At 44.4% G+C, this 24,488-nt stretch overlaps 1 protein-coding gene across 3 annotated transcripts in view; it reads left to right on the top strand.

Moving 5' to 3' along the window:
- The window catches only part of ETV6 (ETS variant 6), an 87,544-nt gene extending 65,877 nt beyond the window's left edge, over positions 1-21,667 (top strand). For 2 of the 3 annotated variants that reach the window (XM_027898525.1, XM_027898526.1), the window contains 6 exons: positions 1,110-1,274; positions 3,786-3,920; positions 7,879-8,421; positions 15,254-15,396; positions 17,238-17,338; positions 20,250-20,707. In XM_027898525.1, the coding sequence (XP_027754326.1) occupies positions 1,110-1,274; positions 3,786-3,920; positions 7,879-8,421; positions 15,254-15,396; positions 17,238-17,338; positions 20,250-20,358 (1,196 nt within the window). In that variant the 3' untranslated portion in view covers positions 20,359-20,707. Of the gene's footprint in view, positions 1-1,109; positions 1,275-3,785; positions 3,921-7,878; positions 8,422-15,253; positions 15,397-17,237; positions 17,339-20,249 lie in introns of all 3 variants that reach the window. The other variant, XM_027898524.1, reaches the window with a different exon arrangement.
- The last annotated feature ends 2,821 nt before the right edge of the window (positions 21,668-24,488 follow it).

Below are 24,488 nucleotides of genomic sequence, written 5' to 3'. Positions count from 1 at the left end.
TGCCAGAGCCCGTGTACCCCAGATCTGAGCAGATATACAGCAAATCTTATGTTCCTGTGCACGGTGGGTAAGCTTTGTAGCAAGTCAAACAATGAGTCATCTCGCCAGGAGAAAAAAAAAATAAAAACAAAAAAGCTTTTATCACCCAGTGGATTGGAGATAATCTCTCTACTTGGGTAGTTTCCTTCTCTCAGGGGAAGGAAGCTATTTAAATTTGTCTGTAGAACAGATACTGAATTGTCTTACCTGCAAAGCCTCTCTGCCTGGGCCCAATAAAGGTAGCAGGCAAAATGTCTATGAGTTTGATTGTAACTTGGTTGGGCCCCTGTGAGTAAACACAATATCTGCTGTATGAGCTGGCTGGGAGAAAGGGAGTGCCAGATTCTCCTTGGCACCCTGGAAAATCTGTGCCCAAACCCATAGATATCCCTGCTGTTTTACCATAAAATAATATATCCCCTTCTGTGGACAAAGTTACATCGGTAATATTTTATATTTATACAGGAAACACAGTGCTAAAGGTGCCACAGTCTGTGTAGTGTGGGAATGGCACGTGCTAACAGTGATGGCATCTGGAGGAGCAGTGGGCCTGTGTGAATGCACCTCTCTCAGCCACACACACGCTGATGATGGCTCACAGACACGCTGTTACACGGCTGGGTTAGCAGCCCTTCCTTGCAGACCCCAGCCACCTGCAGGAAAGCCACAGCTCTTCTGCACCTGACAGCTTCTCGTTATTTTTTGTCCATGAATTTACAAGGGGTGTGGAGAGAGAGCGCGCCTCTCTTCCCTGAAAGGATGGATGGGGCCCAGGACTTTGCCTGCCGCCTGCTCTGCACATCAGAAGGGGCAGTTGGAGGGAAACCCCCCTGCACGGTGGAAATCTGAACTGAAATAATATCTTAGGAGCTTTTTTTCAGGATGCTGGGGCAGTTCTTATTTCACAGCGTGTCACAGATAAACCAGGGTGCCTAAGCTAAGGAAGTATTTCACATTCTAGAGTAATTCTGCATCAGTATGACATTCCTCGCCTGCCCTTCCCTCTGAGCCTTGGGGGATTCACTGCTCCTGCCCCAGTTTGGTAACAGTGACTGTCTCTCCCGCCACAGGTTTGCAGCCCATTTACTGGAGCAGGGACGATGTGGCCCAGTGGCTCAGGTGGGCAGAGAAGGAATTCTCCTTGAGGCCCATCGACAGCAGCGCTTTCGAGATGAACGGCAAGGCCCTGCTGCTCCTGACCAAAGAGGACTTCCGGTACAGGTCCCCTCATTCAGGTGAGAATCCTTTATCATTCAGGTGAGAATTCTTTATCATTCAGGTGAGAATCCTTTATCATTCAGGTGAGAATCCTTTACAGGAGCTGTGACTGAAAACACAGAGGAAGCTGCAGCAGAAGCTGAAGAGAGTCCTAGGAGGAAATGGTCACCTTTATGGGAGTAGACTGGGAAAGGGAGGGGAGCCAGAGGACAGGGACACTTGTATGAGGAAAGGACAGAGAGGAAATGAAATCCTGATACACTGAGTTGTCAGCATATTTGAGTTCAAATCCAAACCTCCAACCTGTTTATTAGGTGAAACTCCCTGCAGAGCTCTCAGAAAGCAAGCTTCTTTAGCAGCATTTGGTGACTTCCAGCTCTTCCCTGTGAAGGTTTATCCGTTCACAGACCCAAGTTAATCGAGTTGATCTTTAAGCAACCCATATTAGCATTTTGCCTCACAGTTGGCTTGGCTGAGGTGCTGCTAAAAGCGACTGCAAAACTCCTCCCTTGGGGACTTTGCCTCTATTCAACAGCCCCTGTGGGTTTTGCTTTACTCTGCCACATTCCCTCATGTGCTGGAATCCAGCCCAAGGCACAGCACAGACAGGTGTGTGAATCAGTCTGCCTATTGCTCAAATTATGTCTTCACTTACTCACTAGGAAGATTTAGAAACGTGCCTGCTGCCTGCCTGTATTTCTATCCCCTGCGGTCTGTCTGCTCCAGTTTTACAGTCACAGTAAGCATCTGCCCTCCTTTGTCAGGGATGTTTAACTAAATATGAGTTATGAGCTGGTTTTGTGTGACCATACAAGGTACTCCTGTGAAATACAAAGGCTTGTAATTCAGTCACCACAGGTGATTAAAGAGCTTGGACCGAGCGGTGACAGAATCGCCGTGAGGAGGTTTCCAGTGCAGGGCTCGCTGGGTGCTGAAGTGCAGCTGGTGCTGCTTGGATCCAGCTGATAATCGAACTGTGGCAGTAATTCTGCACCAGCCTGCTTGGCTACTCTCCCCAGCCATCCTCCTGCAGAATCTGCCTCACAAATCGGTGATTATGTGTAGTGTATATGAAGTTTTTTAAGCACGTGCTTATTTTGTGTGGAAGGACAGGCCAAACACGAGCACCTGTTGACAGTGAGAACTGATGCCAAGAAATGTCTTTTTTTTTCCCATAATTCTGGTACATCACTTGGAATAATTTTTTTTTTTTAAAAATTAGCCCTGCTTTTAAAGCAAAAGGAGTGTTGAAAGCAGGGATGTGGGCAAGGAGTGCAAGGGATACCTGTAGGTATGTTGTCTGCAACTCCCCTTCCTGCCCTTCCTGCCTAGAAGTTCCGAGGGTATATTCCCCTTTTTGAGCAGGATTAAAAATGTTTGTAGGCTGGAAATAAAGTGTTCCCAGAGAAGAGCCTCTGACTTGGAAAGTCTTAACTTTATGCAGAAGCTTAAGCAGTTATTTCCCTAAATTTGGAATGAAATAACCAAACTAAAGGCCTCCTCCCTTGCATTTTCTCTCTTCCTTCTCTCCGTGTGTTCCCCATAATAAACCTTGATAATAAACCTTTTAGAGGATATCTGAGTAAGTCCTTAAAAATTTAGATGACTGTAGGTAGGACATTACCACAGTATTTCCCAGAAATTAACTGTCTGTGAAATTTAAGAACTGTGAAATAATGGTCGCCACAGAGGGATTAAGTTTTCCAAGACTAGAGCTAAATGAAAATTGTGTTGTTTCCACTCAGGGTTAAACCAGGAGAACCTCATCCATTGCACACACTGCAGAAGTGTAACTGTTTTGTTAGGTAAAGAACAAAAAGACAGACACCTTTATGGACATTTTCATTAGCCTGTCAGGCCAAATCAAAAGAGGCAAAAATTTGCTATCTTATTGCTTGGAGTGTTACAGCACTAGTTATGATTATGCCACTGTTGTATCCAGTTATGGAAAGTATATGGTAAAATCACTTCTTTAGGCTGTCATGTAACTGGGTTCTTGAGGCTTTGTTTCTAATTGAATTTGCAACCACCCTTTAAAAATGCCCTGAAATCACTGCTGAGGCAGTAAAAGCAGCCAAGATGTTAAAAATAAAGGAAGCCCAACTCTGGAAAGCAACGTGGCTTTAACTCTTCCCCACTGAGAAACTACACTTGCCCACAAACAGAATATTGGCAGTTTATAGAGACAAGGGGCAGATGATGCACAGCTTACAATCTCGTAGAAACAACTGCTAAAAAAAAAAAACAAACACATACTTGAGAAAACTTTCCCAGGAAATCTGTTTTCTCAAGTGAAACCCAGGTTCCTTTTCAGTTAATATGGCATTGCTGCAACCTGCTCCTCTGTAATATGAGCAGTGACAAACAGAAGAGGGCAAGCAGAACTAAAAATCAGGATTTTACTGCAAGCATTTTTGGGGCCGTAAACAGCACCCAGGAGGCACGAGTTCGTGCTTTAGGTGCCTAAATGAGTCTTCCCATCAGTTATGTACATTCTGGTTTCCTTTTCCTGGCTGTTCATCTTTCAGGTGATGTTTTGTATGAACTCCTGCAGCAGATCCTGAAGCAAAGGAAAGCTCGGATGCTCTTCACACCTTTCTTCCACCCTGGGAACTCCATCCATTCTCAGCCAGAGGTCACATTAAACCAGAATCACGAGGAAGGTAACTCTTGTCTCATTCTTACTGGAGTAGGGTAAGGCTGTGAGGAATTCAGCAATTTTCTTGCTTCGGTGTTACTTAAATAAAGCTGCTCTCCTCCCTTTGTGTGCATAGCTTTAGAACAATCAGGTGTTCTGCTGAGTGAACTACACATTCTCCAGCTATCTTCTATTATTTTGTTCTCTTTCCAAAGCCTGTTCAATAAGCTATGCCAGATACAGGTTAAAAAGCAGAAAGTTTTATTGATTCATTTTTCCTCACAATCTGAACTTTGTGCCAGAGTTCTTAGAACTGAGCCCATCGTGTGGCTCAGCTTTTGGGCTGGGTGAGCAACTCATATTGAGAGAACGGGGGTTTCTGCAGGTTTTCTCTCATTTTTACAATCAGAATTACTTGCTTAGGTCTAGTAGTATCCACACACACCAGAGGTGATAAAGAAAGAATAGTTAAGTTTGTGGAATTGCATACTTGGGCTTCTTCCACTTGTTATTTGTGCAGATCAAATTGTAAGTCTGCTGCTTTCAATGGAAAATTGAGGGTTTATTTTCTTTAAAAATGCACACACTAAAGTACTTCGTGGGTTTGTTGGGTGTATAACAGAAAAATATAAAGCCTGGGCCTCTCCAAAGGCCTTTTCAAAGCATCAGGCAGAATCCACTTTTTCAATTAAGAAAATACAGGAAAAAGGAGTGTAACTCCTTTTGTGAGTAAACTGAAGAGAACATGAGTGAGTTAGGATGGTGCCCTAGCCTGTGCTAACTGGGTAAAAGATGTGCTGATTCTATTTGAGATGCATCTATTTGAAGATTCAACATAGGATTGCAAGGAAGGATTCAGGGCTACTGCTGCCAGACCTTGCCAGAATCAAATGGCACCAGCAAAGCTCCAAAATTCAGCCAAAGAACAGGAAGCAACAGGTGGAAAAAGAACACTCCAAAGTGTTTCTGCATAGCTGTGTAAATTATTTCAGCTTAGATGAAGGTTCAGTTGACAGAGTTGTGCAAGAGGTTTGTCCAGTGTGTTCAGTCACTTCGCAGAGACTGTTTGTAAAATCTCAGTCTTTTCTTGAAGCTTGGCCTTCACCCACAAGTGTTCCCATTCTAAACTTCAAATTTCAACCAGAAATACTTGCTGCTCTTTCAGGCACTCCTACCTTAAACATATGGAGCAGCTTTCACTAGAGAGGATTTCACAGGGGTGATGAGTTGGCCTTTGAAGTGTATCACTTAAAACATAAGCCCTTTATAATGTAGTGATTAAGAAACAACTTGGATTTCCTTCTTACAACACTCTGGCTGCTGATTGTGCCACTGCTTTTGCTTAGAAAACTCTGTGCTATTACTTGAAACTTCTCTTTATAATGACAAAAATCAGAGGAACTTCAAAACAAGCAAAAGAAACTACAGCCTGCTGTCACAAGAGTGAGCAACCAAAAAATCTCCATGCCAGGAATTTATATTTGAATTCATTTATTTATGTATTTTGACATTACTTCTTCCTGTTTCACAGAGTCACTTGGGAAAAACTAGCACAATTAAGTTTTAATTTTCCCTCAGCAAATTGCAACTTAGTGGAAAAAAAGGAGAGTGACTGTGAGGAGCAGAACTTGACCCTGGCTAACTCACAAACTGTGACAGAAGGGACAGGTGTTACCTTGACACAATATTGAGTGGTTAAACTTCATAGGTGAGGTATTTCTTTTAGAATCCCTCCTCACTCCAGTGATCTTTTTCACTTTTCTGGGTCTTTTGCCTATTTTCTAGTAGATTACACTTATGATCCTGCTTCTAAATGCTCTCATTTACATATACTGGCTTTTTACTAGGCTTAAACAAAGAGGGTTTGGCTGTTTGAAATTAATTGCAGTTCAGAATTATCTCCGAGATGCATTAGCATTGCCTTGGGATCGGCTCTGTCCCTGTAGAGATGGCCAATGCAAAGTGAATTCCCTACATCTGCACTGGTCCCTCTGATGGAGCTGTGAGTCATTTGATGGGATGCCCTGTCATTCCCTGCACTTCTGTGGGTGAGCAAAGAGTGCCAGTCCTTGGGATTGTCATGCCAGCAATTGCTCCTTCCCAGAGGAAATGCAGCCCCACCCATTCCTGCGTGGATCAGATAGGTCAGCAAATTTCCTGGGAGGTGAATTTGCTTTCACAGCTTTCCCTTCAAGAAAAGTGTTGCTCACTCTGAGTGAGGAGCCAGAGCCATGAGTGAATCCAGTTCTCCATGAAATTATATACCACATGTGCTTAACTTACAGTCATCAGATGGGCCAAGGAATGAAGGGTGAGGGTTTTATTCTGCTCAGGGTAATTCAGTGGAGCTGCTTGGAGCCGAGTTGGAATTGTTTTATGGCAAACAACATTTTGGCCATAAGGTGATTCTTTTGTTAAGTATTTAAAGAGAAGGAGCTTGTGGAAAGTGAACCTCTAGTGTGTATCCATTTGTGGTTTTTCCTCTTACTGCTATCTGTAGAAGACAGGATGCTGAATAAAATTTTGGGGGTTGGTTTTCTTTCTGTTGTGGCAGAGAAAGGAGACTTTAGGAAAAGGCAGTCACTGAAGCAGGAGTGGTTGTAAATTAATTCCTCTTTGATCTTCTTTCATTTCATTTGGGCCATTCCACATTAGCTGGCCAGACTGTATTTAAAAATGTGTTTAAACAACAATATATAGTTCTGAAGTTTCATGTTCTCCAGCTGTTTCATTCTGAATGTCTTAAACAGCTCAACAAACGCATTTTTCTTGCCTGGGACCACAAGTGTGTGCAGTAAGTGCTCTGGAGCAATGCAGGTTCTGCCTCAAATCTCAGCTTTTCCTGTAGACTTCAGCACTTCAGACTGCTGAGTAGGTAAAAGGGTTGGTGCTGTGTCGGTGCCTTGCACCACATTTTCTCAGGACTTGAGCTTTTCCTGTTCACACCTTTCCCTTTCCCAACGCCTGCCTGGGTTCCGGGGCAGTTGGAGCCCTGGGGTCTTCCCTGTGGGGGTATCACTGCCTTGAGAGGACAACTAAAGCATCAGAGAAAATGGAGTGAAGGAACCGGCAGCCACAAATAAGCAGCTCCTTGTTTCAGTTTTTGACACGTAGCCACGTGTTCCTCTATTGTCATCCAAGGCTTTCAACAGACGGCACTGAAATCTGATCTTTGCTTTTCGGATAAAGACCTGTTAATCACTGCACTCGCTCCAGGGGTGTTTTCCTCTTTGTCAGTGACTTCCCAAGTCAAAATTGATGGCCTTAAACCTGAAAGTTTGCACTGGCAAACATTTTAATTTTGTGAGAGGATTGTTAGTGCATAAAGACGCTGACCTAGAGCTGTGATTTATCTCCCCCCTGCTGTTAAGGATCATAGCTGGGGGAGTGTGCTTATGCAAATATGATGCTGGAAGTCCTCCTGCTGTGAAGACTTGTAAGTGCTTATATGTGACAAACCATCAGTAGCCAGCACGGACTAAACAGGAGGAGATGAAAATATCCTTATGTAGATGTTACATGCTCTTAAAATGAAGGCAGGGATAAAATTTAGCTAGTGTTTCACAAAGAGCGAAACAGTAACAGGAACCACACATAGAGCCGTGAATGGCAGGAGATGAGTGTCAAAGCATTTGCACAGAAACAGAGTTAGTTAGTGCAGCTAAATCAGATTTTACTCTTCACGTATGTACCGGTCAGCTTCCCGAAATGGCATTTCTCTTGACATGTTTCTCCAGGAACTGTTGGTACCCAGTGATGGAAGGAGATTGTTTCACAGCACTGATCTCATTATGTGTAGCAGTAACTCTCTGCATTTCCAGGGTGTTTTTCTGGGCATCTGTAGGTCAGCACTTCCAAGCTGACAGCAGTACCCAGCGAGCCTGGCTTCAAAGGAGGTGAAGAGTTAGATCCTACGCACCTTGACCACAATGTAGACAATCTGTATTTTTGGGACTTTTTTTCTTTTTTTTTTTCCTCCACAGATAGCTTTGTCCAGAGACCTTCCAGACCATCCACAGAAACAGTCCACCACAACCCCCCAACCATTGAACTGTTGCACCGTTCCAGATCACCCCTCACCAACAACCACCGTCCATCGCCAGACCCTGATCAGCGGCCGCTCAAGTCCCCCATGGACAGCACTCTCCGCCGCCTCTCCCCGGCCGACAGGGTGCCAGGAACGAGGCATCAGCACGAGAACAGCCAGCAAGAGCCTTACCCTCTCTCGGTGTCCCCAGTAGAAAACAACCACTACCCACCTCCTTCTGAAGTGCTCCAAAAGCCCCCCAGCCCCCGCCAGGAGAACACCAGGGTCATCCAGCTGATGCCCAGCCCTATCATGCATCCTTTGATACTGAACCCCCGGCACTCCGATTTCAAACCGCCCAGGTTGTCTGAGGACGGGCTGCACAGGGAAGCCAAGCCAATCAACCTGTCCCACCGAGAGGAGTTCGCTTACATGAACCACATCATGGTGTCCGTGTCCTCTCCGGGGGACCACACGATGCCGATCGGAAGGATAGCAGGTGAGTGACATCCTCCAGGGGATGCTCTTCAGTCATAACTCACCGTGATTCTCGTTCTCTTCTGCTACTCTGTCACCTCCAGAATTTACTGGCATTCTGCAAATTTCGCTTCAGCTGTGGTTTAGGCAGTTAAATATCAATAAAGCAGTTTCATGACGGGCAAGCAGAGGTGCAGGATGACTCGCCCGTGACCGCAGAACGTGCAGTTGGTTCTGAGTCATTGGCATCCTGACACTCGCTGCCTCTCTGCCCACTAGCAATCCACTTGTTTCATCTGCAAAGCCTTGTCCTGCAGAGAAGTAGTTTTCCAAAAGCTGCATTCACATTAGTGTCCAATCCTATGGAAAGGAAAAAAAAACCTCTGTCAGTGCAATGCCCAGCCCGTTATGGAGCTGGCAGGATTAATGAAGTACCGCCTAGGAGTCCTCCTTCATAGCCTTTCCTGTGCTTCTCACACTGGGATTGCCCCTTTTTACAGAAACAAGGTTGTCTTTGTCCCGTGCAAACCACAGGCATCGTCTCAATTTTGTTATTGTAAATAACTGACATCACAGTAAACTCAATCAGGAAGCTGAGGTTACAAAAAATGCTTCTTGTACTCATAAGGGAACTGTAAACAGGTAGAATCCAGCCACTTCAGAAATATGCTGAGTGCCCCAGTAATCAATTTCTTTTGAGAAAAATTTGTAAATACACACCACACCCAAAAACATTCCGTGCATTTATGTTAGCAGTGACCTAACGTGATACCCAGTTCCTGTGGGGCATTACACACATCCACAGAGGTACATTTTAAAACACCTTGTTCTTCTTTGTCCTTACATGCCTTCAATTTGTTACAGATGTGGTCCTGCCTCAGCTTTGGTGAGGAAGATTTTCTATTTTCTTAAGAATTGCCACTTTAAATTCCAAAGATACATATCTTACCATCTAGTCAACATCAAGCATAACAAGGACCTTTCACATAACAGAAAGATGAGTTATGCCTATGTAAAGAGGGTAAAAACCAACGTCTCATCTGAATGCAGAAGATAACACAAGATGCACATAACATTGCCTGTACTGCCAATGATGTATGATCCCAGCAGGATTTGACAGCAGAGTTGTGACTGGTGGGCTTTTGTGAAGCACAGACTTTGGGGACAGCTTTTCCAAGGCAGTCGCAGCAGCTGAACAGTTACAAGTTCCAGACTGGCAAACTACAGGAAACCAAAACAGTGGTTTATTCACTTTACCATACTGAGCTGTAAGTGGTGAGGGTTTTCAGGCAGCTGAGCCTCCTCCTTTCTGTAGGGCAGCAAGTCATACAGACAGATTAGAGCCCTTAAAGAACCTGGGAAATCTTGGTGTAGTGCTGCCCTGTCACTGCCATTTGGATGTGACAGTGGTAATGTCTCTGGCCTTGTTTAATCACTTGCCCTTGCAGTCACGTTCACTTCTACATTTCCACCATATGGAAATGTCTATACAGTAGTCTGGCTTTCCACAAGGGGCTGGAAATAGTCTGGCTATTTCCTTGTGGAAAGCCAGACTGCTGTAGAGACTGAAGGACGAGTGAGAGTCAAGCTCATCGAGTTCCTATTCATAGGAGAAGTTTTCATTATAACATTCTATATTATAACATGGCATTAACAATTAATTTCAGCGTGGAAGTGTGCCTTCCCTGACAATGTAACTAATGGTACTCAAGCTCAAACAATAGCTGAATGGCAATTGCTTGGATAGGTGGTTGTAGATGTTCTGGGAAGTGTCTTGCTTCACAACTGCCTGTGTTCTTACTGCACAGTTACAGAAGCAGAAATGTGCAGTCAGGGCTTGTTTGGGTAAGTAAGTAAGTAGTAGTCTAGTACAGACTGGAAGAAGAAAAAAAAAAAAAAACAAAACCAAACCCATTCTTAATTCTTAAATTTCTGTCACTAAAGCGCTGGGACAGTTTTCTGATGTCAAAGAGGTTGTAAGATGTGCGTGTGAGCAGGCAGAAGTTGAATTTCCCTTTCTCTGGTCATTGCCCTTCGTGAGCAGTAAAGGTGAGGAAAAGCCACAGGAGAATCAGAAGCAGGTTTCTGTAGCAAGAGTCTTTTCTACCATTGTGGTAGGGCAGGAGAAGAACAGCCCTTGAAGGTAATACTGAAAATGCCACTCTGTTTCTTGGGGACAGGAAAAAAAGAGACTTTTTTAGTACAACAAACTATGGCTTTCAAAGTCTTCATCCATCAAACAGTCTGTCCATCATCTCTTACGTATTCTGTGATTTGAGCCCTCTTTTCTATGACCACATGAGGGATATGAAGCTTTTGGATCCTCCTTTCCTGTGTATGTTTTTACTGCCAAAGACAAGAGTTTGGCCTCATCTTGCTGTGTTATTTTTACAACCTCACAGCACAACTGTTTAGCAGCACCATGATCTCAGGTTTCTGCTCTCCTTATGCCTGATCTCCCACTCAGTGTTTCTCTTGTAAAACAGGAGCAACATACAACTGTTGTATTGTGATCTGGCAACCTCTATCCCCAGTCCCAGCTTGAATGTACTGAGCTGAAGAAACTGTGGTCTGTCGAGAGGTTTCTCCCCAAAAAATATTGGCTTTACTGTACCAGCTTAACATCCTGCTTCCAGCAGGAGCACTCGTGGAAAGAAAACTATTTTCCTGCAGTAACCTGACCATGGATTAACACACAATGGTGAGCAGGACTGCTCCATCTCAGGGTCAGTGCTCTCCCAGTCCTCAGAGCCAGCTCTATTTCCCCCCCCCCGTCTGTTTGCGTGCTGAGAGTGCGTTAACTGAGTGGTTGTCACTGTCCTCCTGGAGCACAGCATCAGCCAGCCTGGTGAACTGCATGCACCAGCCAAAAGATCGGTCTGACTTGTCAGAGAGCTCTGCCTGTTGTACAGTTCAGGATGTGGTGGCAGTGCAGTTACAGCTCATCTCCATGCCAAGACTATAAACCACTCCAGGACTTGGGATTTCTCCCCCACTCTTTTTTATTTTCCATACAACAGACAGTAATAACCTTTGTGTTTTCTTGGTTCTAGCTGCAGTTTAAACAAATCCAGATGCCCCAAAGTAGTGTTGCCTTCTCAAGAACTTACTGACCTTCTCCAGCAAGGGGGATGGTCACAGACAGTAGGCTGAAGGTCAGTGCCTCTTTTCTGCCCCCCCTTGCCTGCTCTGCCAGTGAAGCCTCACCACCTTCTTTGTCTTGGCATTAGCATTCACCAGATCTTCCAGCCTGCAGAAATAACAGGCAGATGCCTGATGTTTTTTTTGCAGGGTTTGTTTTCTTCTGTTTAAGTGGTTTAAGTCAGCTCACAGAGAAATCTAACAACACATGCTTCAGGTGTGCTTACAGAAACCAGAGAACTTCTGGAGAAATTCTGTTCATTAGCTTCAGTTGTGAACAGCCATCTTTTGCATCCCTCTAAAGAAATGCAGATGAAGCACAAATCACCTTGTAAAATAAAGGGTTAGGGGTTAGGGAGCTTGGGAGAACTGGTAGGAATCACAGAACCATTTAAGTCAAACGGTATCATGCTGGAAAAATTTTGGGCTGACCTACTCAGCGAGCGGTAAGGCCTGAGCTGATGTCAGAGGAAGGATGACAATGTTACTTTGGCATCTCTTCCTCTGTGGAGCCACGCTGGGCTCCAATCATTCACCAGCCAGATCAGATGCATTTTATGTAATAACTTTCAGTGCAAGATGTGGGTGGGTCTTGCAAAACACTCCTGTGGTTCTGAGGGGATTTTGGTAGTTGATGCACGAAGAGGGCCAGCTTTGCACCACAGGCCTCTTCTAAACAACAGAGGCCTCATACAGTGGGGATTTTAGGAAATACTGCAGTGCATGGGAATGTTATATTCCAAACAAAAGAGGTCTTTATGCTTTTAATGTTAACAGCATTATTTAGTCCTGGGGAGGAAAGATGTAAGACCTCTCTTGGCCAAACGATACTACAGAAGTAATTTAAAATGGCCGGACAAATGTCAAACTACTAGGAACCTAAGATCCATAATATTTAATTTACAGATCATTTTTAGATGGTATTTCAATTTTAAGGGGTACTTATAGCCATTAGGAAGTATTTACATGCCAGTGTTCTTTAGGTGTATATTCAGAAGACTGTGCCTTTACTCCTAAAGAATATTTGAAATTAAAAATCTGTGATACAGACTCACAAGTGCCTATTTGGGTGTCACCAGGGATTCTTAGTGACAATATTTATAGTCTCCCCTTTCATGTAGCATTACCAAAGCTGTGCTTTTGTAAGTTAGGTTACAAAAGTTAGCAGAGCTTTTCACCGGAAAAAGAGACATTTAAATTTTACCGTGCCAAGGAAGACTGGCTGAGGTTTGGGCACTCGTTCCACGTGAAAGGAGGGGTTAAAACAACAGCAAGTAGGCAAGTGTGCTGCTATGAGTAGAGTTTGAAGCCAGCATTTAAACCATAAAAACTGCTGTTTATGAGAGAGATTTCTTTATATTCTGTAAATATCCCACAGTTTGCCCTAATGCCCAGCTAATTACGTAGTTCAGTCTGCACAGCAGAGAAGATGGCAGGACATGGAAATTCCAGTGTTTAGGAATCGCTGGGCCATTTGCCATCTTCCCACTTGGGCTAGATTGGTTGATACTGCATCACCTTAAAGCCTCTTAGACCCAGCACTGCCCTTTACCTTCATACTGTCCAAAGTTCAGCCATCTGAGCTCATTTTAGGAAAAACACGTGTGCATGTTAGGGGGAAATGATGTTTCCCTGTGCTAGGGAGGCACCAGTCTCTCCTAAGTATGTTTATTGTAGCCAAAAGGCAGGAAATTGCAGCATGCAGTTCAGCTACCAGCCCTGACTCAATTCTCCTCTTGAATCTCCCACAATTTTCAACTTGCTTGGCCTCAGCAACATCCACGTGCTTTCTTGCCATTACTCACTGTCCAACACACGCCCTGTGCAGAGTCCCCTCATGCAGGTTTTTTGGAGGCCTTCTGTGACAGCCAAGGAAGTGATTTAGTTTTCTTGGAGTCATTCCCACCATCCAGACTTTCCTCATACAAGTAATTTACTCCTTCAAAACAACCATCCACGTACAAGTTCTCCTCTCCGTTTCTCCGGCCTTCCTGAAAATTCACATAACAATTTTGACCTTCCTGGAGGATGCAACTTTATATAATGTCACAGAATCACAGAATATCCTGAGTTGGAAGGCACCCTCAAGGACCATCAAAGTCCAGCTGCTGGCTCTGCACAGGACAGCCCCGAGAACCCCACCAGTGCCTGAGAGCATTGTCCATCATGATGCTCATTAAATTATTGCACCTGAGTCATCTATCTGAACTTGCTGATAGACAACTGTACCGTTTGAAAAGGAGTTTTTAAGTGGTTGTAGGAAGCAAGCAGAGTTTTCAAGGATTTTCAGTTTTCTCACTGAAGCAAACAGCAGCCTAACGTACTTTGGTGATTGTGTTTTTTTGCAAATTCCACCAGCCTGCTAAATACCTGTGCAAGTGTAAGCAGCTCAGTCAGTGTAGAAGATGGGATGGGACTTTCTTGTGAAGATCTCAAGGTGCAGATCTGAGTTCTTCTCATCTGAGGTACATTTACATTCAAGCTTACCCTGAATCCATTCTAAAAACTGAGTGAACAACAAAAACCAAATCTGCACTTGAATCCTTCATCTCTTCTTAGCATCTGCAGCTGTCTTGTTAATCTAACAATTTGACACCTAGACATCTCGGGTTTCATTCTGTGAAGTGTGAGAGAGTCCAGGGAAACTTGCCCTCAGGTTTTATTTTTTTTTAATTAAAACCTAGAAAAAATTTCAAAGGGGAATGGACATTTCTCTGTGGAAAATGGTTTTCTGTGAAAAATGGTAATGAAAATAAGGTTTTTCCAACTAAAAAGTCTACCTCTTTCCTCTCACGTTTTTCCTCTGGTCGATGCTGTGGATGAGATGACCATCAGGGTAGATGTTCAGCTAGAACAGAAACCTGCAGGATTTGCCAGATGTCATGGACTGCTTTATTCTTCATAGGACTGGTAGAAAGAGTCTGTAGCACCAGCACTGGTTTTAGAGACAGGACAGGTTTCAGAGATAGCCTGGATTGTTTGAAAGTGGGGACAATACCGTAAATAACATGAATATATCTGACCATTGCAGGTGTGCTCATTAAATGTGCTATTCATACCCTTTTTCAAAAAGCATTGTATATTTTCATACTGACCACGTCATCATTCCCATTGTAAGACATTCCAGCTCCAGACAGACAGACAGGAATAGAAATATGGGCCGACAAGAATCCATCTTAGCACTTGTGAACTGGATGTCTTTGGTTGCCAGCCCCTGAACAACTCCAACAAGCCATCTCTCAGAGGCTGGTGTTGCTCTCAGAGTAAAATGCCACCCTGCAGCCATCTTAGGAATCTGGACTGTTGAGCTCTAACATCCCTCCCACCAGTAAATCCCCAGCTCTGGACAATTCTCTTTGCATTTTCCATTTGTGCACACACACTCTGCAGACAGGAAGGAGGAGCAGCTCAGCTCTTGGCTTCCTCAGTCTCAAGAGACTGCCGTGAAACTCAAAAGCACTAAACTCAAACCTAAATCTCTGTTAGACCTTTAATTAGCCACCTAAGTAGTGTTTTTCAAGAGGAAATTCAATCATCCAAACAGAATATTTTAACCTCTCAATAGCATTTAAGTAATTTTAATACCTGGGTTGTTTTTTTTTTTGGTCAGGAACCTTAAAAAATCAAACAAAAATCAAATTTAAAACGGCAGAAGGTGTCAATTTTATAAATAGTATAAAAAGGAAAGTATTTTCTTGCTTCTCTCTTCACAGACTGTAGGTTGCTTTGGGATTATGTTTATCAGCTGCTTTCTGACAGCCGGTACGAAAATTTCATCCGATGGGAAGATAAGGAATCCAAAATATTTCGGATAGTGGATCCCAACGGGCTGGCCCGGCTGTGGGGAAACCACAAGGTAAGGAAGGCAATGCAGTTTTTCCTCCTACAGCACTTTCACCTCTGGTAACATCACGGGATTCACTTGTAAATGGGGGAAACAGAGAAAGGATGTGCATATAAATTTACTGCTGGAAGCTGGAATCTTTCATTCTCCATACATCAGAAATATAAACCATCCATCCCCAAGCACTAAAACCTCGTCTTCCTATAGAAAACCTCTTGGTTGGGTTTAGAAGCATTTAGTTATCAATGCATGTAATTATAAAATCACAAGGAGTGCAAGAATCAACAGCCCTTCTCTCTCTCTCGAGGCATCTTAACCCTTTCCAAAATCTGATGCCAAGGATATTCTGACTGGATGTGGTCTACGAGGAGCCCTGTACAATAATTTGGCAGGAGCTGCCTGTCTGTGTCCCTTCAGACCTCACCCACTGACCTGTGAAATGCTGCAGGACTGTGTATTTCTTTTAACAGGGCAGTTGTGCTTCGTTCTCTGGAAAGCAGTTACTGATTTTTGCAGCTTGGGACTGAGTTACACATAGATATGTGTATATGACTGTATCCATAGGAATGTGTGACCACTGTGATAGACACCTACAATGGAATTATTAGCTTAGTGGATTCAGGGAGAACAGTGGATGTGGCTTATCTCGATTTCAGAAAGGCTTTTGAGCCTCATAGACAGACTGATTAAGTGTGCCCTAGACAAGAATAGAGGGAGGTGGATTGAAAACTGCCTGATCTGCTGGGATGGAAAGGCTGTAATCAATGGCACAAAATCCAGTCACTAGTGATGTTACCCCAGGGGTTGATTCTGGGGGCAGAACTGTTTAATGTGTTCATTCATGACCTGGGTGATGGGAGAGTGCCTCTAGCAGGTTGTCAGACAATACAAAAGTGGGACAAGTAGCTCCATTCTTGGAGATATTCAAAACCCAGCTGGACACAGTCGTGAGCAACCACCTCTGGCTGATCTAGCTTTGGGCAGAGGGACTGGACTGGGTGATCTCCAGAGGTACCTTCCAACCTCAACTATTCTGTGATTTTATATATGAGCACACATAGCTTATAATCTTTATAAGGTCAGGATTTTCTCATGTGACATAATTGCTTCCAAGAACATCTGTCTTAGAGCTGCAACACTGGGAATGGAGAGTTCTGCCCTTACCCAACCTGCGCGTTAATATTTGGGCTGTGCCATCATGTGTCTAAAATCCTTCAGGACACCACAGTGCTCTGGCCCTTGGGGTCAACAGCCCCCAAAATGAAGGGGAGGAGCTTCTTGATTTACAGTCTAACGAGCTCCTTGGTTTACAACACGGATAACAAGAGGAGAAACGGGGTGTCAGTCTCTGCGGTGTTCTGTAAGCATTAATTAGTCAATGCAGGGAAATCTCAGAGGAACAATGCTCTTAGCAGGGATTGCTGACAGGTTCAGTGTATTTGCCACTGTTCTTGGGCTTTTACAAAATGTGTTTTCTCTAAGAACAGGCCTGTCACATCCCACTTGACATGAGCATCTCCCTCCCTGTCTCCTCTTGTAGGTAATTAAGTCTTTTGTTATCTGTGTTTCAAGAAACTGTAGAATAACCTGACTTGGAATTTTTGATAAGATTCCTTGCTTGAATTGCCCTGGTTGAAAAGAGACACACAAAAATTTGGTGATGAGGGCTGTGGGGGCCCCAAAATGGGCCTGCAAAAACAGAAGAGCGGAACGTGTAATTTCTTGAACTGACCTGGTTACTTTAGCAAGCTGTGATAGTTCTGAAACTCCTTCTGGGGCTTGGGCAGGTTTTAATGAATCATCTCACCACATTTTTGCTTTTTTTCTTTTGAAAAAAACCAAACAAACAACAGAACAGAACAAATATGACTTATGAGAAAATGTCCAGAGCTCTACGCCACTACTACAAACTAAACATTATCCGGAAGGAGCCGGGACAAAGGCTTTTGTTCAGGTAATCTTCTTCTTTCTTTGCTATTCCTTTCTACAGACCATTAGTTTTTGAAGATGAAGAATGGAATTCATTGCCACAGCAATAAAACAGATCACAATAGTCATAGATTTATAAAAGTTGCTTGCCAGTGACAGTGAAGCAGGGATCAGGCATTTCCTCATGCATCAGCATCACACAAGAGGAGCGCTGATGACCACGTTTTCAGCAGTGCTGCCTTCAAGGAAGAGGGGCCTGCGAGAGCTGGTCATAAAACCTAATGCATTGGATTGGATGAGACAACCAGAAGTTTAGAAAACAGTGCCTGAAACAGCATTAAACTTGTACAAACTTGAGTGAAGCTGGCAGAGAGTGAAAGCACTCTAGTTCTCTTCAGACAAGACCAGCAAATTTTAGTGTGTGTGTGTCTGACCCACAGAGCACTGAACTTGCACCAAAGACTGCTTTGATGTCCATGGTCTGGATCTAGTTGTGTGCTTGGGAAGTAGGAAGGCATTCTTGTTTCCTTAAATAGCTGACAGAACTGCAATAGCACTCAAACTATCTACAGCTGAAAAGGTTTGAATGACTTGTCAGGTCTTGGAAGGAAACACAGATGGGGGAAGGAGAGGGAAGGGAAGAAGTAGTCATGGGCAAAATCAGCTGCTTTGACACTATCTTTGTTCTTGGTGGAACATTAAAACCAGCTTGTTTCAGCAGCAGCAGTACCAAGGGTACCTGGATTTCTGTGGTCTTGTGAGGAGACTGCATTGCCCTGGGGCAGCTCATGATTCAGTGGGAGCATCAACAAAAGAGGAGTCATCTCTTCTCAACCAGGCTGCCTGTTTTCTCAAAATCTTAATGCCCTTGGAGACCTCAGTTCCTCTGTCAGACATGCCCAAACCGACCAACAGATTCAAAGGTCCCCAAGGAACATAAAACATGAGAATATAAACCTCATTTCTTTTGGAAACTTTAAAAAAAAAAAAAAAAAAAAAGTAAAGCAATTCTGTAATAAAACTTTTTGATGTTGTTTTTTTTAGACCTATTTATATCTGAAGAGAAAAAGAACAGCTGCAAAAGATCAAGTCATTAATGTGCCTTTCTTGGCTATTTCTCGCAAGCACAGAAATAATAGGAACTGTGGCTTTAGAAGTAACATGCAGGCAGTTGTCATCTGCAGATACCTGTGTGAAGCTTTTAAGTACAGTGGAGTCAGAGAAGGATTTCTAATAGATTGCCTGAGTGTCTTCTGCAATAAAATAGGTCACAGATACTGCTGCTTAATTAGCTTGTAGTTCTGGGTTGGGTTGGGTTGGGTTAAGTTGGGTTGGGTTGGGGTTTTTTTAATGTAATCAAACGCTATTACAAATACCCACACTTTGATTTCCTCGACATGACTTGGAGCAGAAAGAACACCTGAATGCTGTGGTGCAGTTCACATCAGCCCTTTCCCCACGTGGGAGGGAGGGCAGGGGGATCACTCTCTGGGTTCATTCTCATGCAAAATCAAGCAGGCAATCCCAGGGTTTAAAGCAAGGCACAGGCCCTGAGGCTTTCCTGCACTTTCACTGTGTGACCAGGGATGGATTCACCACTCCTGCACAGGAGTTTTTCACTGCTGTGACACCATTTGTATCAGCAGCATTCTTCCAGCATACAAATGGCAGTGACACAGCACTGAGTCATAGCCTGGTTGGGTTTTTTTTTTTCCCTAAATGCATATGTGCACATGATTTCCCAGATTAGAAGGGATAGCAAGAGGTTAGTTCCAGGCTATGCTATGTGTTTGCTGAGAGGCTTCAGCGGTGATTTTTGTGAGTCAGTGATAGTAACAAGGCTCCTGTTGGATACTGAGCGTATCATCAGCCTGAAATAAAACCAGCTCTTGCCATTAACACATTTGGTACTGCTGAGTGTTGACCAGTACGTTGTTAATGAAAGACTGGGAAGTTTTGTAACGCTTCCAGAATAAACACCTTTCATCCTACTTTCGCCAGAAATACTAAGGAGACTGATTTGTGTTGGAACTGAGGTTTCATCCTCCCCGTGCCACACTCTCTTCCTGTGCCGCTGCATTCAAAAAGAAAGAGCAGAGCTTTTCCATGCTACCCCTGTGCAGTAGTTCACATGAGCATCCTGGCAAAAATCAAGACTCATCTGCAGGCTGCTGGATGTCCTTTCCCATTCCTGCTCTTGCCATGCCTCCACAGAGGCTGTTTCTGTTTCCAGCCCCCTGCAGCCTGGCTGCACGGAGAGATGAGTGCTGGGAGCCGTGGCATTCATTTACAGAGGATGCTGCTTCGGTACAACGATGCTCGTCACAATCACACAGGAAGAGACTGTCTTTGCTTACAGTTCCCCAGCTCCAAAGCTTTTCCCTTCAGGGCTTTTTCCATTTCCCAGAACTTGTTCTGACTTGGACCTTTGGCTTTTTGCACCACTGTTTCTTTGGTGTTTCATGTTCTTCTCATTCACCTACACACACAGGCCCACACAACCCAGCAGCCCTCTGCCTCTCCACACCTTACAAGTGCTTTTGTTTTGAAATACGCTGGTCATAAAGGTATTTCACGTTCATGTCACCAGACACCATAAATGAGTGTACCTGGGGCATGCTATCATCTTACGTGACAACAGCAAACAACACAGAGGAGAAGAAATAAATACTATTTTTTTTGAAAAAAAATGTGGGGTTTGGTTCAGATTTGGGCTTTCAAGGAGCAGGGATAAATAAATGCCTGTGATTTTTTTTGTCGTTGTTGTTTCCTTTCAAGGTATGCAGGAGGGAAGACATCAGTAAGCTGGGGAAAATGTGGGAAATACTAAATACTGCAAAGATTATCTCAGGAGCTGTAGAGCTCAGGGACCTCAACAACCTGATGAATGGAAAAGCTGAGCCCGTGAGAAATCCATTTGTTCCTCTGCTTTGCAGGTTCATGAAGACCCCAGACGAGATCATGAGTGGCCGAACGGACCGGCTCGAGCACCTTGAATCCCAGGAACTGGATGAACAAATCATATACCAGGAAGATGAGTGCTGAAGGAAACAGGTGCAGCACCTCTGTGGGTCCCTGGCAGGAACATCTGCCCGCATGGTTGGCATGGTTTGGGAGGGGAAGGAGCGACACAGAAGCAGTACTTGAGGTTGCCGCTTAGCTTGAAAAACCACACAGGACCTGAAGCACCTTAACAAAACAAACAGGCAGAAGTGGTGCTGGCAGAAAAGCAAAGGGGAGAAAGCCTGGACTTGTGCACTACTTCGCTGTTCCTACAAAGTCTCCCTTGAGTTCTTTACTTTTTTTTTGTTTGTTTGTTTGAGTTGGGGGGGGTGTTGTTTTTTTTTTTTTCCCCTAATAAACATGCAGTTTGACTTTCCTTATCTCACATAGGACAAGATGTCAGATTATGCTGCCATTTTTTTTTTTTTTTTAATGCTTTCCTATGGAAATAGAGTGCTTTTATTTTCTGTGCAAGCCTCGTGACACAACACTGCGTAAACAACAGCAATACAGGAGGGATTTGCTCAAGGCTTCCGGTTTGCTCGGATCAATTTACACGTGCTGCTGCTGGGAAATGTGCTGAAGCCACCAAAAGAATTTACCACACGTACCTGTCAAATGATGAGGAGACACCCTTCACATCTAGGCTGGGCCATCATCCCAGCAGAGCTTGGGCTCACAGTGGCTGTTGACTGCTGGAATATGGACCAAAACCAATCACCTAAGTGCTCTGGGGAGGAGAAAAGTGTGACAAACCTCTGCAACAGACTATCAGTCAGTATTTTCCCTCTTTCTAGCAAGGAAGTGATAGACTGGAGCAGGGGAAAGGGTGGGCAGGGACGAAGAAATATATGTGTATATATATAAAAGTTTCATATATATATATGTATATATATATATATTTATAAACCTCCCCAATGTTCTCCACAATGCAGAATTTCAGCTCAAAGCTTTTTCCCTTTTTAGGGAAGACTGAAGCATCTGTAATTAGAAAAGGAAGGGGTGTTTCTCATACCTGCTAGCAATTAGGGGGTGAAAGGTGAAGGACTTCTCCTTACATCACAGGGAGAGAGCAAAGGGACTCATCACGTGGTTTGTATTACTCAGAAGCCTCTCCAAGATCATTTTCTGCTGCAGGAGAGGTAGATGATTCACCAGTCTGAGAGGTGATATTAGAGAACCAGAGACCAAATAGCTGTACTTATATCTTGTAGTTGATTTTGGCTTGCTTTGTTTTCAGATTTGGGGTTTTTTTTTTATGCCTCCTACTATCCCCCCCCCCATCCTCCAGCTCTGCCATGAAGGAAGCTTGTCTCAGCCTGCCTGTTTTTAACATGATTTAAAAGACAAGGGAAAAAAAAGAACCCTGGAGCCACGTTGCTTTCTCGGTTTGGCATTTTGTTCTGGTTGCAAGGTGCTTCAGTTTGGTTTGCTGCACCGAGGGTGCTCTGCACGAGGCAAAGAACTTTGCCTCCTTCGCTCACAGAAGAAGCTCAGCAGTCCCTGGTGCCCAAGACAAGAGAATCCCTGTGGTGTCCAGGTGTCCAGCAGTCCATCAGCAGTGGTCATTTTAATGGAAGGAAGATCCAGCAGCAGAAATGATGCTTGCAAAGGGAGAAGGTACACAGAGAATCACTGTGCTGTCTGAAAGAAAGCACCTCCACACCAGTTCTGCTTTTAAGCAGAAGGCTGCTTCAGTGGGACCATAAAAGAAACTAAACATGGAAAAAAATTAAAAAAGCTAATCTAGTCTAATCCATTTCAACCCCATCTTTCCAAATATTTAACAGGAAAAAGTGGCATGCAGTGAATAGCGTTGGCAGGAGGAAAAGTGCCAGCAAAACCTCAACTCTAGACAGGAGGAGAGCAGACTTGGGGCTGCTCAGGAATTAGTAAGTAAGGTCCCCTGGAAACACGTTTTTTGCAGGTGCTGGGGTCCATCAGTACTGGCCACTTTTTAAACATCCCCTCCTAAGGGCATGGGAGCAGGCAGTTCCCAAATGGCAGAAGGCCAGCTGGGCTGGACAGGGATCTTCTCCTGGAAATATGGCAAAAAAGGAAGGTCAATACCCAGTGGAAGCAAGGTCAAGGGACATGAAGAATACAGAAATGTTGCTTGCTGCAGCAGGGAGAAAATTTGTATGGCTAAAGCTCAGTTGGAGATGAAGCTGCCAGAAATGTGGGGGACAATAAAAAGAGTTTTTTCGAGTACATAAATGGCAATGGGCACAATAGAAATATCCTCAGCCCTTTACAGGATGGGGATGGTCACCTCCCAAAAGGGACAGGGACAAGACAGAGGGGTTTAATGCTTTTTTTTTTTTTTTGCCTCTGTCTTCCACAGGGATGACAGACTAAGGGATCAACTCCCAGTCAACCCTGACACTGTGTGGGATCTGCTGCTCCAGTCAGATCCCTGCAAATCTATGGGGTCTGAGAGGATTCATCCAAGAATCCTCAAAGGGCTGCCGATGTCACTGCAAAACCTCTCTCAATGATTTTTGGGTGGTTTTGGCAATCTGGAGAGGTCCCAGCTGACTGGAAGCTGGGGAATGTTGTCCTGATTTTCAAGAGGGGCAGGAAGGAGGACCCTGGAAACTCCAGGCCTGTCAGTCTCACTTCAGGGCCTGGTAAAGTTATGGAGAAGATTATTCTGGCAGGGATTGAAAAGCACCTGAAAGACAATGCAGTCACTGGTCACAGCCAGCACAGCTTCATGAGAGGCAAGTCCTGATTATCACACCTGATTTCCTTCTGTGACAAGGTAACCAATTAAGGGGAGCCAGGTGATGTAATCCTTTTGGATTTCAGTAAAGCTTTCAGTGCTGTCTATCTTCTGGACAAAATGTCCAGCACTTTATACACAATAAAACACATCGCACAGTGGGTGTGTTCACTGGTTGAGCGCAGAGGGTGACAGTGAAAGGGGTAACATCAGACCTGTCACTAGTGGGGTTCTGAAGGGCTCCATGTGGGGCCCTTTGCTCTTGGACATCATAAATGACTGGGATGCAGGACTGGAAGGGACACTCAGCAAGTCTGCAGCCACACAGAGCTGGGAGGAGCTGCTGACACCCTCGGGAGCAGGGAGGGCCTGCAGAGACACCTTGGCCAGTGAGGGGACTGGGCAGTCACCAACCTTGTGAAGTTCAACAAGGGGAAGTGCTTCACTGTGCACCTGGGTTTTTGTTACAGCCAAGGTGCCCACTGCAAAGTACAGAGAACAAGAGACAATCCACCAGTAAAAACCCATTGTTAACGCTATCAAACAAAGTTCATCCTCAGTAAGACAGGAAAATCCCATGTGCTGTCCCATAGGGAAGTTTTGTAGGGAAAGTGTTCATCTTTACCAGAAAAATGCAATCGCATTCACTTAGAGAATCTAAAAGTCAAAGGAGGAAAAAAAAGTTTGGTACCTGTTGGAAACTCTTCCCATTTCACAAATAAAGGGCATCCTAAGAACACTTCACAACCACAGAGAAAAAGGTCTGTCAAGGCTGATGCTAGTTGGAATGACAATAGCCTTTGAACCTGCCTGTCACTGCAGCTGCAAGAACTGTGGGGGCTTGGGACCTATTGTGGGAGCTGCAGGATCTGAACTGCTCTGGGGCTCCTGAAGCAAGTTTATTAATCAGCTATGACTAAAAATAAAAAAGTAGAAGCAGGGTAGAGCACCACGTGGCAGATTCATGGGAATACAAAGACAGCATCAGCATACTGAGCTTATTGTTACCTGGCAAAGGTAACAGTGTCTTTCCATTAACACTGACACCTGCCTTCCTCCCCCCCAAATCCTGGTTGCCCAGTGTAGAATTTGCCAGCAGCAAAACAGCCAAACTTTCTGCCTTTGCCACCAAAGCAAGTGGGGAAAGGGAGAAAGTGTTTCATCCTCAGAGATGAGCAAAAGGCGTCTGGACACAGCCCTGGGCAGCCGGCCCTGGCTGGCCCTGTCTGAGCAGAGGAGGTCAGGTCAGATGACCTCCAACTTCAATACCCAGCAGTGGTTTCTTCACACTGTGCAATTCAGTTCATTGGATCAGCTTGCTGCCGGTCTGAACAGGCCTCAGGACAGGCAGGTAGGACATGCTGCAGTTCCACAGCAGAATATTTTCCTGGTTTAAATTCGAAACCTGTTGTCTGCCTCTCCATCCAGAGAACACTACTGAGGCCCT

This window comes from Empidonax traillii, unplaced genomic scaffold (genome assembly GCF_003031625.1).
Source record: "Empidonax traillii isolate 1590-97213 ecotype Southwest subspecies unplaced genomic scaffold, ASM303162v1 scaffold601:size890739, whole genome shotgun sequence".
Classification (NCBI taxonomy): domain Eukaryota; kingdom Metazoa; phylum Chordata; class Aves; order Passeriformes; family Tyrannidae; genus Empidonax; species Empidonax traillii.
Note: the sequence above shows the minus strand (reverse complement) of the source record. Positions and strands in the feature narration are given on the sequence as shown.